Below are 18,664 nucleotides of genomic sequence, written 5' to 3' on the forward strand. Positions count from 1 at the left end.
TGGCGGAATTTAACCCTTCCTTTAAAATGTATAAGGGACTCGTCTATGCAAATGAATTTATCTGGGATGTACATCTCTTCAAATTTGGCACTGAAATGATCAATGACCGGCCTGACTTTGAATAGCCGGTCAAAGGTGGGATCATCTCTGGGTGGGCACTGTGCATTATCGTTGTAATGCAAAAATTTAAGGATCGTCTCAAATCGAGCCCGGGGCATGGCCATACGGTAAAATGGGGTGCTGTACAGAACATCTGTACTCCAATATTGCCTAATTTCTGGCTTTTTTACTATGCCCATATGAAACACCAGACCCCAAAACGTCATCATCTCTACTGCATCTACAGGGGTCCACCTAGCAAATGATGACGTGGGGTTTTGAGCAATAAACTGCTGGGCATATAAATTAGTTTGGTCCACAATTAAATTTATAAAATCATCAGAGAAAAATAATTTGAAAAAGTCAATTTCTCTGAGACCTGTGGAATCAAATTGGATTCCTGGCATGGCCAAAAACTCAGGAACCTGGGGCTCAAAATTGTCTGGTGGTGGGGTCCATACGAGATCAATTATTGGGGGGGGGGGGTCTCAGCTGCTCTACGGGGGCGTCTTTGAGGGGGTCCCTCATCACTAGAGGAGGAAGATGAGGTTAAGATGAATCCTTCAAATTCCCCGCTTGCCTCACTGGCTGTGTCAGAATCAGAGGCAAGCATGGCATATGCCTCCTCCGCTGAATACATTCTTCTGGATGACTGGGATGACATTTGGGATGACATTTGGGATGCCATTTTTATTTTTGTGTTACTGGTAGTGAAATGTTTCAACACGTGTATAGTGTAGGGGGGGGGTACAAACTTTATTTCAACCCGGGGGGTATGTAGTGTGTAGTGTGTATGTAGTGTAGAAAAAAAAAAAATACTTTATACAGGAATTTGAACCCAATTGAAAAAAAAAAAAATTGAAGGGGTTAAAAAAAAAAAAAAAAGGCCCTGCGCCAAAAATTGAGCACAGATGTTGGTCAGTAACGTCCGTCACTGAACAGCGCTCAAAGGCAACAGGAATTTGATCAAAAAAAAAAAAATAGATCAACCCTGTGCCGAAAAAGATGATCAGTGATGTACGTCACTGATCAGCGCACAGTGGCCACAGGACACCCACAAAATCACAGTGTGTGTAAAAAAAAAAAATTAAAAAAAGACCCACAGCAGCCTCAAAAAAAAAAAAAGGTGATCAGTGATGCAACACTGATTACCAGTGAGGGGCAGCAGGTGCACAACCTTTGGTGCAACTGACAGTGCAACTGGCAGCAACTGACAGGTATATATAAAAAAAAAAAAACCTCTGCGCCCCCAAAAAGTTGCTGATCACCTCAGATATAGTGATCAGCACAAAAGGCGGGGGTAGCAGACACAAAATATACACTCTCTATCACTCTCTGTCACTATCTCTCTCTATCTCTCTCTATCTCTCACTATCTATCACTATCTATCACTATCTATCACTATCTATCACTATCTATCACACTGCAGCAGCAGCACTGACAGTTATATGTATAAAAAAAAACCTGCACCCCCAAAAAAGGGGGGTAGCAGACACAAAATATACACTCTCTATCACTCTCTGTCACTATCTCTCTCTATCTCTCTATCTCTCACTATCTATCACTATCTATCACTATGACACTGCAGCAGCAGCACTGACAGTTATATATATAAAAAAAAAACCTGCACCCCCAAAAAGGGGGGGTAGCAGACACAAATCTCTCTATCTATCACTATCTATCACTATCTATCACTATCTCTCACTATCTATCACTATGACACTGCAGCAGCAGCAGTGACAGTTATTTATATATAAAAAAACCCTGCACCCCCAAAAAGGGGGGGTAGCAGACACACAATATAGCTCTCTCTGTCACTATCTCTCTATCTCTCTCTATCTCTCTCTCTCTATCTCTCTATCTCTCTATCACACTGCAGCAGCAGCAGGAAGTCTCAGGAAGTCAGATCCAGGAAGCGTCCAGCACGCTACAAGCAGTGATCAAGTGATCAGGTAAGGTATTTGCAAGGATCAGGTAAGTATTAGCAAGGATCAGGTCAGTATCACGGCAGATAGGCACGGTGACCGCTCTGCACGCTATTCCAGACCGGAATGGCGTCTGCAGCGCAGTCACCGGTAGTTTAAATGTCGCGCCTTGGCTGTGATTGGTCCGTGGGTCCCACGGACCAATCACAGCCTTGGGGGCAGGTGGGGTGAGGGTGGGGTGATGTGTCATCGTCACCGATGACCCCCTCATGCCCCCTGACGCCCGGCGGTGATTGACACCTGTGTTACCGAGCGTCCGATTCGCTGGTAACACAGGAAAACGTGCAGGGACATGTCTGCTGTCAGGGACAGCAGACATCGTCCCTCTGTCACTGCGTCTCGAGACGCAGTGACAGTTTAAAGTCATGACGTACATTTATGCCATGTGTCGGGAAGTACATCCCGGCCATGACGTAAATGTACGTCAAATGTCGGGAAGGGGTTAAAGTATTGATGCTGCTATTATGCACTTTAACCATTATGTCCTGTATAGGTGTATTCTGCCCTCACTAATCCCTGCTTTTTTCTCATTTTCTTATCTCCCCATGCCCGGCTTTTATATTGTGGAGAGGGATTAGTAGTATTGTAGATTTTATATGCTATTTTATATGGTAGTTTTAAAATAATTCACTGTTTTATATATTTTATGTATATTTTATATATTGTATATCATATTTTGTATGCTATGTATTGTAAAATCCTTTGTATTACCTTTTAACTATTGCCCAGGCAGTTTTGCATGCTGACAGTTAGCGAAAGTTGTGGCACAAATGTATATTATGCTAGCCGGGCTATTCAGGTTCCGATTGGAGGATTGATAATCATGTGATCCAGAGGTTACCTGTTAAAAGGATCTAAGAACCATCGATGGCTTATCTTGAGAAAGGAACTCCGGTTCCGAAACGCGTTGACGCCATCTCACCTGCTTCACACAGCAGCGTTTGTACAGAAGGGAACCAGGATCGTTTAGAAGTGCCTACAGCGGCTGCGTCTGCAGCGCGAACCCGCCGGACTATCTGCGCTTCCTGACGTGTACCTGTGTCCCGCTACCTTCTTGTGTTTTTAATCGTGTGGAATAAAGTGTGTTACCCCTACTCGAGTGACTACCTGGTCCATTCAAGTACCTGCTACATGCACGCGAGACTGAATTGAAAAGTAAGTGCTGTTTCAATTTGACACACAGACGCATATTTGAAGGTTATTTCCCTGACAAAGTACCCGCTATGTGAACGCGAGACAGAACTTTAAAGTAAGTGTCTGTCTGCTACATACGTCCAGGGAGGTGATCATTCAAATCGGTCAGACTCTACTACCGAGTGAGGATCATATTGCAACACTTATCTCCCGTGTCATCCACACTAGGAGATTAGTGTTTGTATTTGCACCCAGCGCTAGTGACGGTCCATTCTTGGATTTTTGTGCTAGCATAGACAGCATACTCTTAGGGGTTTATTTACTAAGATGGGCGTTCTATTGAAGATGGTATGTTGCTATGGGTAACCAATCATAGTCTAACTATTATGTTCTATAAGGTGCTGAAAAAATAAGAAGTAGATTCTGATTGGTTGCTATGGGCATATCCCATCTTCAATAGAACGCCCATCTTAGTAAATAAATTCTTCACAGTTCAGGGAACTTCCCTGCTGTCAGCCATTATCAAGCAGCACTATAAGATACAGGTGCTGTCCAATCAGTACTTCTCTACATTGTCATTGTGCCGATACTACCCAACATTCCATGGTAAACTACACTCAAACACCAATCACAGCAGCACCATATAAAATCATACTATACACCAAGTACCTATATTTGTAATTGTGCTATCTGGGGATATTCCAGCACAGATTAACAATACTGAATGTACTGCATTATATACCTGACCCCAATCTGCATCATGTTTCCCACACTATGCTGTATTAATGCAGTTGATTCCAACCCATTACAATTTTCCGTAATAAATAACACAGATCATACTGACCCTCTCCATGCGGGAGAAAATGCTCTGTTTCTGGACTTCCCTGGTAATGTATGATTGCCATCACCTGTGGGGAGCTAGGTAACGGTGTTTCACCACAGGTGATGGCAATCATACATTACCAGGGAAGTCCAGGAGCAGGGCATTTTCTCCCGCGTGGAGAGGGTTAAGGTGCATACACACTGTACAATTTTTTTGACCAATTTGGTTGAAAGACATTTCCATTGAACCCAGTGTCCTGGACGAAAGATGTTGACAAAAGATATTGTCAACAAACAAACGATGAATGATGATGCGCATACCCGCCAGTTGTTCATCAAGATTGTTCGTCAACTGTGCATGCAGCTCAATTTGAATATCTTTCAAAAAAAGGGTATAAACTGTAGCTAGATCTATCTTCTTTCGTCTGTCGTCAATATCTTTAGTCCAGGACACTGGGTTCAATGGAAATGTCTTTCAACCAAATTGGTCAAAAAAATTGTACAGTGTGTATGCACCCTTAGGTAGGCAAGTATGACACAGATGCTTTAACATCCACTGCAGACATTCATTTTATATATCAGTATAATCTTTCCCGAATTTTCTAAAGTTCTACAATGGAGTGGAACGGATTGTTAATATTGTCTCCAGTGAGTGCCGTCATAATTATAAATATACTCACCGCATTAAAGTTGGGAAAGAGGCTAAGCGCATTGATCCTGAATGTTAGAAGGTGTTTGATGTCCAAATGTGTCTGAATTGGTCTGCTCGGGATTCCTAGAGATGCCAACAATGGACCAGCAGGCGTGGGAGCACCTAGAACACAAGTTGATACATTTACTTACAAAAAATGCCAGTATTCTAATTTATTTTTACCTTATCATAATAATAAACTGATATCAACAGTGAAGTTACAGGCTGTGACATTTATAAAAGCAACAGTCTAATAAAGCTTAAATAAAATGGGTCATAAAATCCCCATTAGGCTATAAATGAAATAAATCAGACACATATCATTCACTAACAGAGAAATCAGTGCAAATCTAAATATAAAATGATTTGTAATAAATGTATAGATAATAGATTTATTAAACCACCATGCATGTATTCACTGGGATGCATTACAAGGATTAAAGTCAAATCAATAATACAAAAAATACTTCAGATTGGCGCTTAAAGACTGAATAATAATATTTATATACGTGTAAAATCAGCCTGGTATTGTCTTCTGATAATTTATGAAGAGGAATCTTGGCCCAGAACCTTTTACCACTGCAGTGTTCGAAAAAAGTCAGGACTGTTGCAGGCGACCATTTTATCTGATGATATCCAGTGGAACAATACAGTCCAAATTTGTACAATAAGCATCTGGCTGCTTGGAAATAAAGGATGTATAGTCTCCAGGCCCAGTGTAGAGTTTTTCAGATAGTGTATTCCTTTGTGGTTTTGGCTTCAGAACCTTTCAGGTGGCTACAGCCTCAGGGAAAGGGATAGAGACATAAATGGTCTCAGGTTGCAGAGATCATGGTTCCGTAACAGGCTGTGCTTTGCTGGTCCTAGACCTAAACCATTAGCAGAGTAGAACGGGAAACCACAAATCTAAACATCTTGATGAGAAGGTTACCCATGCCTGCCCAGGTTCCAACACACACCATGTACTGGAAGCACTGGACCTGTAGAGCCACTGCAGCTGGAGAGTACCTTACAAGTCAAGTACTTAGTTATGATGTCAAAGGTTAGTGATTATACATAACGATTCACAATCCAAAATTCATTGTATTATATGATACTTGTAAGCTCTCTGTATTGTACTATGCTCACTATGAAGTTCATTAGTACTCTACTGTGGTCAAGGTATTGTGTGACTTTGACTTCGATGTACAATGAACTGTGTTGTGGTTACTGAGATGGTGTATAATAGTCACTGAGATGCTTACAGTACAGAGGTCAACCACATAAGTGCCAGATTATTGGAAAGGGGGAACGATGACAACAACACAGATTATTTAAACTGCTGAAGTCTATTTGTTACCCATAACCAAGTTTTTATTTTCTTGTTTGGATGGATGCAGCTATCATTGAAAATTTAGCCCTAACTGAGTTCTTGCCCAAACTGGATAATCTCCGGTTTCATAGGATCAAGAGCCCCGGAAACACTGCCATCCTCCGAATAGATAATCTCTGGTTTCTCCTCACCACACTCCTGGACACTGACACTGCCCGTTAAATTACGGCTCTGGAGGTGAACATACACAGTATTCAAGCTCTCTGGGCCGTACGGTCTTTATTTGTGATTATATACTATTTACCATTGGTTAACTCCTAGGAGTCCAGATAAAAGGACCTTTATAACAGCCGAAAACTCCAAAATCCTTGTGTATGATGACATTAGAATCCACACCCCTGATGAAGTCGTTTTGACGAAACACATTGAGTTTCTAGTTCATTTCCATCAAGCACTGACTGTATAATGAGTGTTGTAATTTTGCACTGTTTTAGAATTTGTTTTAAACTTTGATTAAATATATTATATGAAAATTGTGTGAAATTGTTCAACTGAGAAGTGGTGGAGGTATACCATAGAGCACTCTCTATTCCTTGCATATCTTCTTTCCCATTCCTCTACCAACAGAGAGGACATATAGAGCTGCTGCCACCATATTTAGCGCAAATAAAGGTCATTGTTTTCATACGTATATATAAGATGTCCTGGCACTCTTACTATGTACAGACAGCAGCCGTCGGTGCCTTCCCAGTAACTAGATAAACGATTATTATTATTATCATTTTATTTATTAAGCGCCACAAGTGTTTCACAGTGCCGTATAAACGATGATACAATCAGAGGGCTCAGCACTTGAAATAGTAAACTCACTCATTTTAATACATCAATAATCATATACTGTAATTAATGGATTGATCAATGCACTTAAGTTTGAACCCACTGTCAAGGGACCCCATTTAACTGCAAGTCCTACTCCATTCTATGAACTAAACCCCCATTATTTATTTGCGTATTAAGATGAGTTTACAATGGTTAGTGCTGAGTCCTCTGTTTATTTATTTAAGTAATGTGATCACAGGCCACTGCACCCCAACTTGGGAATGGTGAATGCAGGTGTGCATCAGGAGTGCAGTGGTATGTATGTTTATCTATCTATCTATCTATCTATTACAAGAGGAGAGAGACATGGAGGTGGGTGGTACTCAGAGGACTTTTACGTTTATATAAACACGCAGTCACAGGTAGGTGCATCCAACATTTCAGTTTTAATAACATTCATTAAAGACAAAAGAAGGGTACTAAAACAAACAAAAAAAGCTGTAACCTAGTGCAATGTAATTGTGACTAAAAGACTACATAGTTTACTGTACAGTATAGTCAAGAGTTTTTAAAAACATAGAACTTCCACACTGCAAAGATATTATTAATGGTTCATCTATCATAGAAATAAAATGTATGGCACATCACAGGGCCAGCTTAACAACATTGAAGGCCCCAGGCAAAGCATGCATTTGGGGCCTTCAAACACAAAAATAAAATAGCATGCCCTTCCTGTGATCCTGCTCCATCTCTGCACTTACTTCCATACAGTGAATGGATGTCAGCACTCTGATTGGTGGATAGCTACTGCCATCCACCAATCAGAATGCTGATAGCCATTTATTATCTGGCTGCAGGATGGGAAGCAGGAAGAGTATGCTGCCTGGTCGCTGTGATGGGGTGTATTTCGCAATCAGAGCAACCAAGCAGTATTCTCTACTGCCCCTAAACAAGCTCAGGAAGCAGATGCCCACCACCCAATCCACCCAAACTCAAAGGCCCCTAGAATCAACCTTCTCAACATGATTTTTACTAAATTTACCAAGGTTTTAATTATAACTCAGGAGAAAAAGGCGTAACTACCATAGGTTCAAGGATTGCAGCTGCTATGGGGCCCAGAGCGGAAGAGGGCCCATCTTTATTGTCTATAATCAGGGGTTCCCAAACTGTGTGCCGCGGCTCCATGGTATATATCTCCTGTTTTAATTGCAGAATCAGAACTCACCACCAATGTATGGGGATGTTGAAATCTTTTCTATTTATCACAAGTTTTGACGCCTGAGTTTTTGAGATGGGGTTTGCACACTCTTCCTACTGAAAGAGGATCCACGGTGCGAAGAGCGATCCATTAAAAAACATACAGCTCTCATAGTAGCACTGCTGAGACAGAACCTGGCAGAAAAACTTTTTCCACAGTTACTAGCAGTGAAAGTAAAGTTTTATTATTCGCTGGTTACGGGAGAAGCTGTCGCAAATTGTGGTGGATAGCATACAAGTAGTGGCGGTTTTTACCTATGAGATATAGGACTGCAGCACTCCAGGTAAAAATCCGTCACTGTAGTGAAGCCAGATGCACAGCACTGGCTTCACTGTGACTGGCAGTGACATGCATCCACAGAATACTAGGATCCGCACAACCACACTTTATTTAGCAATGGCCACTTTCCTATCCAACAAGTCTGCCTATCAAAAATTAAGGATGTCTAAGAGGATCTTGTTGTACTTAATGCAGGTGGCTGCTGCAGAATTTCTAAAACCTCACTTCCATACTTTCCCTTGAGGCATACTTCCCTACTTTGCTGCCCCTGCTCCTTGTACTCTTTTGTGGGTGGCAAAGGGGGGCCTCCAGGGAAAGTAGAGGACTTGCCCATCTTCTCAAGGTGAGGCTGGGAGAACCATCCAATTTTTTTGGAGCCTCCCTGCCTAAGGGGATGGAAAGTGGGTATTGGTGATAGTACGGGGGAGGGGGGGGGGGGGGGTGCAGTAAGTTGAAGTTTTGCCTAGGGTGCTGTGAAACCTTACACCGGCCCTGGGTCTAGGTACTCTCCCTTTTATTTTAATTCTTTCTATTAATTCAAGTCTGACACACTTCATCATCACAAATTGTTCTGACACTTTTATATTGTTTAAATATTTTTCAAATGTAAAATAATGATTCAACATAGATGGGAGGGATATTGCTTCTTTTTTTTTGCCATAAAAAAAGAGCTTTCCGCAGCCTGGCAGTGATAAAGTGACCTCTTTGTGGCGAAATGGTACTATTGAAATCCTTATCAGCATCCCCAAACTGCTTCTAACTACAGGCACAGAAACTGCAGCAAGCCCTCTCAAGCGTGGTATTGTTCAAATTAATTCACAAATCCCCCCGAGGGGAAATCTGGGAGCCGTTTAAAGAAAGAAAGACTAAGTTAGATATATATTTATGGAGAGAGAAAAAAATCAAGTAGCAAAATCAAATGGAGTAACAGTGGAGAATCCTCCGAGGGCACTGAAGTTTCGGCCAGACTTACGGAGGCCAGAGGGCGGTTAATGGTTACAGATGGGTGGGTGCATTCTGTCTGGTGCCTTGTATTTATAGCTAATTTGGTGATAGATGTATAGATCAACCTATAAACCTGCAGTGACATTACACAAAGGAAATGCAAGTCATATAAATATAAAGATTAATAGCTAAAACATCAGCTGCTGCAATTCCTATTGGTAAATACATTGCAAAAGTGAAGATATATACACACACACATACTGTAATATATATATATATATGTGTTTTGATTTACACTGTAAACAATGCTTGTCATTATGTCATAACTTCATGTCAGTTTAGAAAATCTAAATACCAATTTTAAAGTCTAGGCATAATAACAAATGTGCGTCCCACCCATCTGCCGAATGCATCCTGCTAAAATGAATTTGGTATGTCCTAACACGGGAGTGATATGAAATCCCGGTGGTCGGAATCCCGGAGCTCAAAATCCCGATGCCGGATTCCAGACCGCCGAAATCCCGACAAGGGGGTGACGTGGAACGCCCCCCCCCCCCTTGCGTGCTCGCTGCGCTCGCCACGCAGCTGGCCCGGTGCCTTGCTACGCACGGCACACTAATTTATTCTCCCTCTATGGGTGTCGTAGACACCCACGGATGGAGAAAGTGTTGGGATTTCGGCGGTCGGGATTCCAGCGTTGGGATTTTGAATGCCGGGATTCCGACCGCCGGGACTTCAACTGCATCCCCTAAGACGATCATTCACAGACCATGTGCTAAATGGTGAAATACATGAAAGCCACCCCTGGAAATCCTACACTTTTATGCACAGTTTCTGAAACCCCTTTCACTCCAAACTCATAATCCAAGATATCAAGTGTTGCAACCCAGGCTGTGGTGTGAAAGGGTCTACACCCGAGTTGTGTTACCTTGCAATCCGACCTTGGTAGCTACAAAGGAATAACATGAAACTAACCCTTATAGCTTGCAGTGTGAACAGTTTGACCCAAGTCATCTGACATAGGTCATGTTAAATGTATATGCCAAGATGGATCACCAGCACTTAGAAATTTTGTAATATCTGAACAGTGGAAGAGGGAAGATCCAGCAGGCTCTGGTGTGTGTCACTCAGGGCTTAAAGTGAGGGGGAACTGGGTGGAACTGAGTTCCACCACCTCTAACGGTAAGGTGGAACATTTTAACCTCCACATTGGCCCTGCACAGTAATTCTCACATCAAAGCTTTCTAGTTTGCAGAAGGATACCAAATACCCTACCACTGGCCCTGTCTCTGCCTAATGGGGGGAGGGGAGGGGGGTAATTAGGTGGCATAGATAAATGAGTTCCCCCACCTCTGCATGACCACTTTATGCCCTGGTGTCACTGGATTCAAGTCACTGTGGTACTGCTTGAAACCGTATTCAAAAACTCAGGTTGGACCCAGGTTTTTTGTTGTGAAAAGGTTGTTATACTTCCACTGGGGGAGGTATTATATGGAGCTTCATGAAGGTTATAGGAGAGATGAACAATTACAGAATAAAATGTAGTGGCAAGGAAGATAACTAGTAACTGACTGAACTGAGTCATGCATACACAATCACAAGTTGGTCCTCATTGCACTTGGTGGGGCTGATTCTCACAACAGCTTTATTTCTACATAGCAAGTTTATTTGTTTGGACACACCCTTCTCAAATACAAACCTCCCTGTCCTTCTTCAAGTGCAACATGGTTTTACCAAGGTGCAAAGTCAAATAGGCCTACTCTTCTGGAAACACTCTGCCCGAACCTTATTAAACTACGTAGGAAGGATCAAGAGATAATCAATGACATTTACTGGTCTGTGGGAAGGGACGGTGCCAAAATGACGCAATTAGGGCTTCTCCAGGGATGGAGAACTCCACTGTAGGTAGGAATATGCAAAGTTACTTATTCTTTTATACCTTTGCTCCAGACTCAGAATCGGCCCTAATGTGTGAAAACCTGCAGCTATGCATACATAGACACATCATCACTTGGTCATTTGTTGGACATGATTCCCACTGCAGTTTCAATATACGTTCAGTGACAGTAACCATTGTGACGCATGTGCAGCGTTTTCATTCCGTCCTAGTACTTGAACCAAAAACCACTCACATTGCACTGCAGTCAGACACTTTATGCATGGAGCTATTTGTTCTACATAGGTACCTTGTGTCAGCCGCCGCCGTCCCGGATCCTCTCTGACAGCTGACGGATCCGGGACGGGCGGCGAGTACGGAGCGCCGGGGGAGCATCTGGGTCATTGCCTAGCAGCGCCCCGAGCTTCAGGCTCTGTAGTTCCGTCTGCTACGCGTCGGGGCGTTGCTAGGCAACGTCCCCGAACTTCCTCCCGGCGTGCGGCGTCAGCGTGGCTGACGTCAGCACTTTCTGGGGCGCCAGTTTTGAATAAATAGCCGGCGTCTGCTGGGAACAGACGCCGGTTATAGCTTAGGTGACCCTGCTGGTATCCTGAGTGTTCCTGGTCCTGGTATCGTCCTCAGCTTTGCCGAGTGCCGTGATCCTTTCCCTGCTGCAGCTAAGTCTCTGCCGGAGTATTCCCATTTGTGTTATAACTGTTACTTTCCATCTTGAGAGCATTGTTGCCGTTTTTGTCTTGTTGTATATTCCACCTTTTGGGCATTGTTGCCTTCTTTTCTGTGATTGCATACCATCATCTTAGCATTGTTGCTATTATTACGCTTATCCTATTGTTAGCATTGTCACTTGTTTATGTTATACCACCTTCACGTATTGTTACGTCCAGTCAGTACATTCCTGGTCCCATCACGTGCGATAGCATTAGTCATCTCCCTAGGTTGTTTCTCCCTGGGGTGTCCGGGGGCTCCTTGCCGTGTGTGGCCTTAGCTAGTCATCCCCTTGCTCTCTCCTAGCCTTGGCGGGCGTGTTGTCTCCTCGTAAGACCAGGTGGCATCGGGGTTGGAGCCGGATTAACTGGCTCCTTCGAACGCAGCTATTAGTGGTGAAGCTTAGTTTCTGCACACGTTCGCCAACCCTAGTTTGAGGCAACGGAGGTAGGGGTGGCAAGGTTACCCTCGGACCCTAACACCTTGGTAATTCCAAATACTGGTTGTAATTCCAAGATGGCGCTTTGTAACACAAACAACAAGACTGGAAGCAGTTCACCCTAAGGAAGTTGTCATCTGGGGCTTGCGCAGTTGTGATTAGTCATAATTATGCCATAAAAGTGGGAATATATAATTCTTCAATTTCATAAAGACTCCTTTATCCCCATGATAAATTCCTAAATGTAAAAACATGTTGGAATACTTTAAGACACATACCTTATATGGATGAGAACCTCCAGATTTGGTCTATTCAGATAACACGGTTTTTCACATACTTGTTTATTCAGTTAAATACAGATAGTGGTAGATGCTCAAATTAGTTCAGTAAAACATGCCACATGGAGTAGTCTGGAGTTGCTCCAAGGTAGGTAGCTCTTAGTTCAGTAAGGAGCCGTTATCATGTGGCTCCTTGCTGACTAATTGTAGACCCAATTTAGGGTAGTGGTGTGGGGTGCGGTGCCCCTGGACTGGTTGGGCTGGGTGGCTTTAGTGCGGCATGCCCTTACATTCTATTAACACTTTTCCCTCACTCACTATCTCTCTTATTTTAATTACATTTCATTTATCTCTCTCTTTATGTATAGCTTCGGCTTCCTATCACTAATTATTGACACTTAGTATCTCACTGGCATGCTGCGCTGGGCCTCCTAGCTTATGATAGTTTTTGGGGTGCCACAACCTGCACCTAGATATAGCGCTAGGGACCCCCAATATACAGAGAAGCCTTGACGCGGCTTGGGGGCATGTCATACACCTACGCAGGTATATGTAACCAATATCTCTGAATTCTTTTATCATGTAGTGTTCAAGATTGGTTGCTAAAACTATTCAGTGTGCCGAGGGAACCAATGTCTTATTCAGTTAAATGTAAGATCCTCTTTGTTTTTTTTTTTTTATTATTATGACATCAATGATATATATACCATACTTCCCTACTTTATTTCCACCTCCTCCTGGAGCAGTCTGCGCAGCAAGGAGTTAAGGGAAATGGCTAAGTAGGAAGGTAGGCTGACCTGGGGTGTGGCTCCATGAACACATCATCATGGCCAGGGGTGCAAGTATGGCGGTACGGGGTGGTACGGCGTACCGGTAAAAGATATACAGTATTGCTGGTACCCCGTACTGCCATAACAAGTAACCTCCTGAAGTGATGAATGCGCATATGTAAGTGGCGTGGCCTCCACCGCCCCGCCACACCGGATTGCCTTCGAAGTGGAGCGCATTGCGCGTCTTCCCCTCCCTGTGTCACTGTGACTGGGCTGTCGCCTGTCAGCCAATCAGAGCTCGCTGGCTGGCAGCCAATCAGTCTCTCCTTCCCCGGCTTCACTGACTGACCCGGAGCCAGCCAATCATATCTCGCGGACTGGCTCCGGGTCAGACACTGAAGCTGGGGCAGGAGAGACGCTAGATGCGCTCCCCTCCCCAGGGAAGCAGGAAGCGGCGGGGGACTGGAGGGGTGAGAGGACCGGACTGGACACAGCCAGCACTGCAGGAGGGTGAGTTGTGCTACTTACTTCTGGAACTGTGGGGGCATTTATGTGTGGCACTGTGGGGAGCATATCTGGCACTGGGGGAATATGTGTAGCACTGGGGGGGCATATATGTGGCACTATTGGGGCATATATAGCACTGGGGGCAAATGTGTGGGCATATAATGTCTGGCACTGGGTGCATATGTGTGGCACTGTGGGGGCATATATAGCACTGGGGGCATATGATATTTGGCACTGGGGGCATATGTGGGGGAATATCTGGCACTGGGGGCATGTGAGATCTGGCACTGGCGGCATGTGTGTGGCACTGTGGGGGCATATTAGTAATGGGCATCAGTTGTGCGGTGCAATGAGCATTATGATGTGGGGCATAATGTGTAACGGGCATTATGGCATAGGTCATATGTATTGGGTGTGTGACGCGTAACAGGCATTGCTGTGTAAATTTTGGCCGTGTACCTTAGGTGTGCAATATTCCAGCCACTCCCCCTAGTATCATATGACCACGCTCATTTTTCGGTGCTTGGCACAGTACCATTAAGTAGTTTTTTCTGCTTGCATCACTGATCGTGGCTCCACTCCCGGCCATTCTTGGGAGGGAAGCAAGCATGGTGTATATCCCTATGAAGGGATGACAGCGTTTCAGCATTAATCTGGAGGCCCATAATGATACCAATTGTAAGAGCTTCAGAAGTTTGATGTTTCAATCTGGTATGCTACCTTTGTTAAACTACTTTTTTTTGCTTATTGTTGTGTACTTTTACATATGCATATGTATGAAAGTTTGGAGAGTTATATAAGTGGAGAGGGGAGGTTGTAGTAGTCTGCAGACTACAGTGTCCAGGAAGCGCTGAGTGAGCGTCGGACACTGCGGACAATGGCGGCTGAATTTGATAATTCAAAAGATAGGCTGGACGCTGATTGGCTGAGAGAGCAAGCCAATCAAATTCTGCCGCCGCTGTCCGTAGTGTCCGACGCTCACTCAGTGATTCCAGGATACTGCGGACTACCAACAAGCTCCCAGCCGCCAGCACTGCCAGATCCTTGCTGCGGCACTGACCCTTATCCCGCTGTGGCGCTGCTCGCCACCCGCTGCTGCAGCTCCCAGGGGAGATATGTCTGCACAGTGCTGGGCGGGTGTATAGGGTAACTGCAGCCCGGAGTGTCCTCACCTGCTCCCCGGCTCATCTGCCACCAGCCACTGCCGTCTTTACAATTAGGGTGGGTCCCCCAATTGGAGAACACTTGGGCCCCAGGGCAACTGCCCATTATGCCCAATGGGAAAGATGGCACTGAGTACGGGTCGATGATGATGGGCGCAAAATGGCATCAACTGTCAATGATTTACAGTAGAATGCTGTTTGAGGGCAGCAACATTTCTCCAAAATGTAAATGTGACCCCTGATGAAAAACTGGCAGGAGGCCAGTTGAAATAGCGGTCTGTTCTGTTGCTGACATGTTTGTTTATTACCACATGTAGGGCGGGATGTTGTAAAATTCGCCGCCCCCCTTCGCCGGACATCTCATTATTAATAATGGCATATGCTGTTATTAACGCAAGCGACAGCTCTTGCGATAAGAGCTGTCCCTTGCGATGCGGTGCCAGCACTGGACTTCCGGGTCTGTGACCCGGGAGTCCATCTGCGCATGAGTAGACCCCGGCGCCGGCCGCAGGGCACGCTGGGAGGGATCCGTGACGGATCCCTCAAACAGCGCTGCGGTAAGAAGCCCATAGGCTTCTGCAGGGAATCGCCAGCTTTTGCTGGCGGTTCCCTCCGCAGCGCTGTCTCTGCGGAGGGACAGTACAGCATACAGAAATGCGGTAAAAACCCCGATAATGGGGTTTTTACTGCATTCCTGTGATAGAGAATCGCCCCCATAACCTCCTAAAATACACGTTTGCTGGTTTGCATTATTTCTATGAATCCTGCAGCTCATATTGGGCCTTATTCTAGTTCACTCTTTCTGACAAAATCCTTCTTAGATGGACAAAACCATGTGCACTGCAGGGGGGCAGATGTAAAATGTGCAGAGGGAATCAGATTTGGGTGAGTTATTTTGTTTTTGTGCAGGGTAAATACTGGCTGCTTTATTTTTACACTGCAATATAGATCTCACATTGAAGTAAAACCCCACCCAAATCTAATTCTCTCTGCACAAGTAACATCTGCCCCCTGCAGTGCACATGGTTTTGTCCATCTAAGAAGGATTTTGTCAGAAAGAGTGAACTAGAATAAGGCCCAATGTGCTTAATATACCTGAGCAGAGGCATGTCTTCTCAATTGCAGAGGAGGGAAGAGGCCAGATTCTTTGTCAGGGGATGGATATTTCCTGGCCTCTTGGTAAGTATTTTGCAGCTTGGTTGTGCGACTCCCCATGGGTCACGTAGATGGCTGATGGTGGCACATAAGATCAGATGGGTCCTTGGAAGCAGTTTGGATCAGCAATGAAGCAGGAGGCCCACTTCTACATTACAATATTAGTGCTGTCGCTGCTACTTCTATGTAAGAACGGATTTTTTGAGTTTCGCATTGGATTTTAGGATAGTTACTTACTATGCATATAAGTTACCAAGTACCAACAACATTTTATTTACATAGATACGACACTATGGTTGAATCACAATTACTGTGTTGGTGGTGCATCCATAGTCAGTGTAACATGACCATTTGTCTTGAGAGAGAAGAGAGAAACACTATTTGCTGGGGCACTCTGATATATACAATCACTTTTTTAATAATAAAAAATTACTTTAATTAATACAGTTTAAAAAAATTGTAAACTTTTTTTTGTAAAAACAGACACACAATATTTAGTTTAAAACTATAGTGATCCATTTGTGCTGTTGCAGTGTCAGGTAGTGCACAGCCACACATTCCTGAGACACCATCCATCCTGCCTCAGATTAGGGATATATGCAAGTACCCTATATACCAGGGCTGGGCAACACCGGCCCTCCAGATGTTAGTGAACTACACATCCCAGGATGCTTTGCATTAGTTTTGCTATGTGGCCATGCTGAAACTGATGCAAGGCATGCTGGGATGTGTAGTTCATCAACATCTGGAGGGCCGGTGTTGCCCAGCCCTGCTATATACTATTGCTACTTTATTTCATATAAATAAGGATTTTTTTTTTAAAAATTATAGTTTGTCCTTCAACCTTTGCTTTTGTCAAAGAATTCTCCTTTTGCAGCAATTACATCATTGCAGACCTTGGCATTCTAACTGTTAATTTGTTGAAAATTCACCCCACACTTCTGGAGCACCTCCCACAAGTTGGATTGGCTTGTAGGGCACTTCTTGTGTACCATACGGCCAAGCTGCTTCCACAACAGCTCAATAGGTTTGAGATCTGGTGACTGTGCTGGCCACTCCATTACAGACAGAATACCAGCTGCCTGCTTCTTCCCTAAATAATTCTTACATAATTTGGAGGTGTGCTTTGGGTCATTGTCCTGTTGTGAGGATGAAACTGGCTCCAATCAAGCACTCTCCACAAGGTCTGGCATGGCATTGCAAAATGGAGTGATAGCCTTCCTTATTCAAAATCCCTTTTACCGTGTACAAATCTCCCACTTTACCAGCACTAAAACAGCCCCAGGCCATCACATTACCTCCACCATGATTGACATATGGCGTCAGGCACTCTTCCAGCATCTTTTCACTTGTTCTGCATCTCACAAATGTTCTTCAGTGTGATCCAAACACCTCAACTTTTGATTCATTTGTCCATAACACTTTTTTCCAATCTTCCTCTGTCCAATGTCTGTGTTCTTTTGCCCACATTAAACTTTTCCTTGTATTGGCCAGTCTCAGATAAGGCATTTTCTTAGCCACTTTGCATAGAAGGACAGCATCCCGGAGTCACCTCTTCACTGTAGATGTTGACACTGGCATTTAATGAAGCTGCCAGTTGACCTGTGAGGCATCTATTTCTCAAACTAGAGACTCTAATGTACTTGTCTTCTTGCTCAGTTGTGCATCGGGGCCTCCAACTTCTCTTTCTTTTCTGGTTAGAATCTGTTTTATGCTGTTCACTGAAGAGAGTAGTACACACCGTTGTAGAAAATGTTCAGTTTCTTAGCATTTTCTAAATTTTCTGCCTTCATTTCGAAGAACAGACTGTCACATTTCACATTAAAATTCTCTTTTTCTGGCCATTTTTAGAGTACAGTATAATCAAACTCACAAATGGGATGCTCCAGATACTCAACTAGCTCTAAGGAAGGCCAGTTTTAGAGCTTCTCTAACGAGCAAACCCATTTTAATCTGTGCCAACATAATTGCACAAGGGTTTTCTAATCATCCATAAGTCTTCTAACGCCAAAAGCAAACACAATGTACCATTAGAACACTGTGGAGTGATGGTTGCTGGAAATGGGCCTCTATACACCTATATAGATATTCCTTTAAAAACCAGATGTTTGCAGCTAGTATAGTCATTTACCACATTAACAACGTAAAGAGTTATTTCTGATGAATTTAATGTTATCTTCATTGAAAAAAAAGTGATGGACTCTCATTGGGGCACTGCTGATGTGACACTGCTCTGGTATATGATAATACCAGTGCCAATCAGCAGCTTGTATTCTAAAAGCAGATTCTAGTCTCTGTAACTTCTATTTGGCACAATACTTTTGCTACCCATACACTAGGGCAATATTGCATACAATACTTCGATCACATCTGTGTGATAAATCAAAGGATTGTCTGCACATCCAA

The 18,664-nt window shown here is 43.7% G+C and overlaps 1 protein-coding gene across 7 annotated transcripts in view; it reads right to left on the bottom strand.

Moving 5' to 3' along the window:
• LOC146008023 (uncharacterized protein C17orf113-like) overlaps window positions 1-18,664 on the bottom strand; it is a 294,190-nt gene that overhangs the window by 63,895 nt on the left and 211,631 nt on the right. For all 7 annotated transcript variants that reach the window (XM_083146887.1, XM_083146885.1, XM_083146884.1 and 4 more), the window contains one exon: window positions 4,721-4,854. In XM_083146887.1, coding sequence (XP_083003013.1) covers window positions 4,721-4,854 — 134 coding nt within the window. The remainder of the gene's footprint in view (window positions 1-4,720; window positions 4,855-18,664) is intronic.

Source organism: Crinia signifera, chromosome 6 (genome assembly GCF_055691185.1).
Source record: "Crinia signifera chromosome 6, ASM5569118v1, whole genome shotgun sequence".
NCBI lineage: Eukaryota > Metazoa > Chordata > Amphibia > Anura > Myobatrachidae > Crinia > Crinia signifera.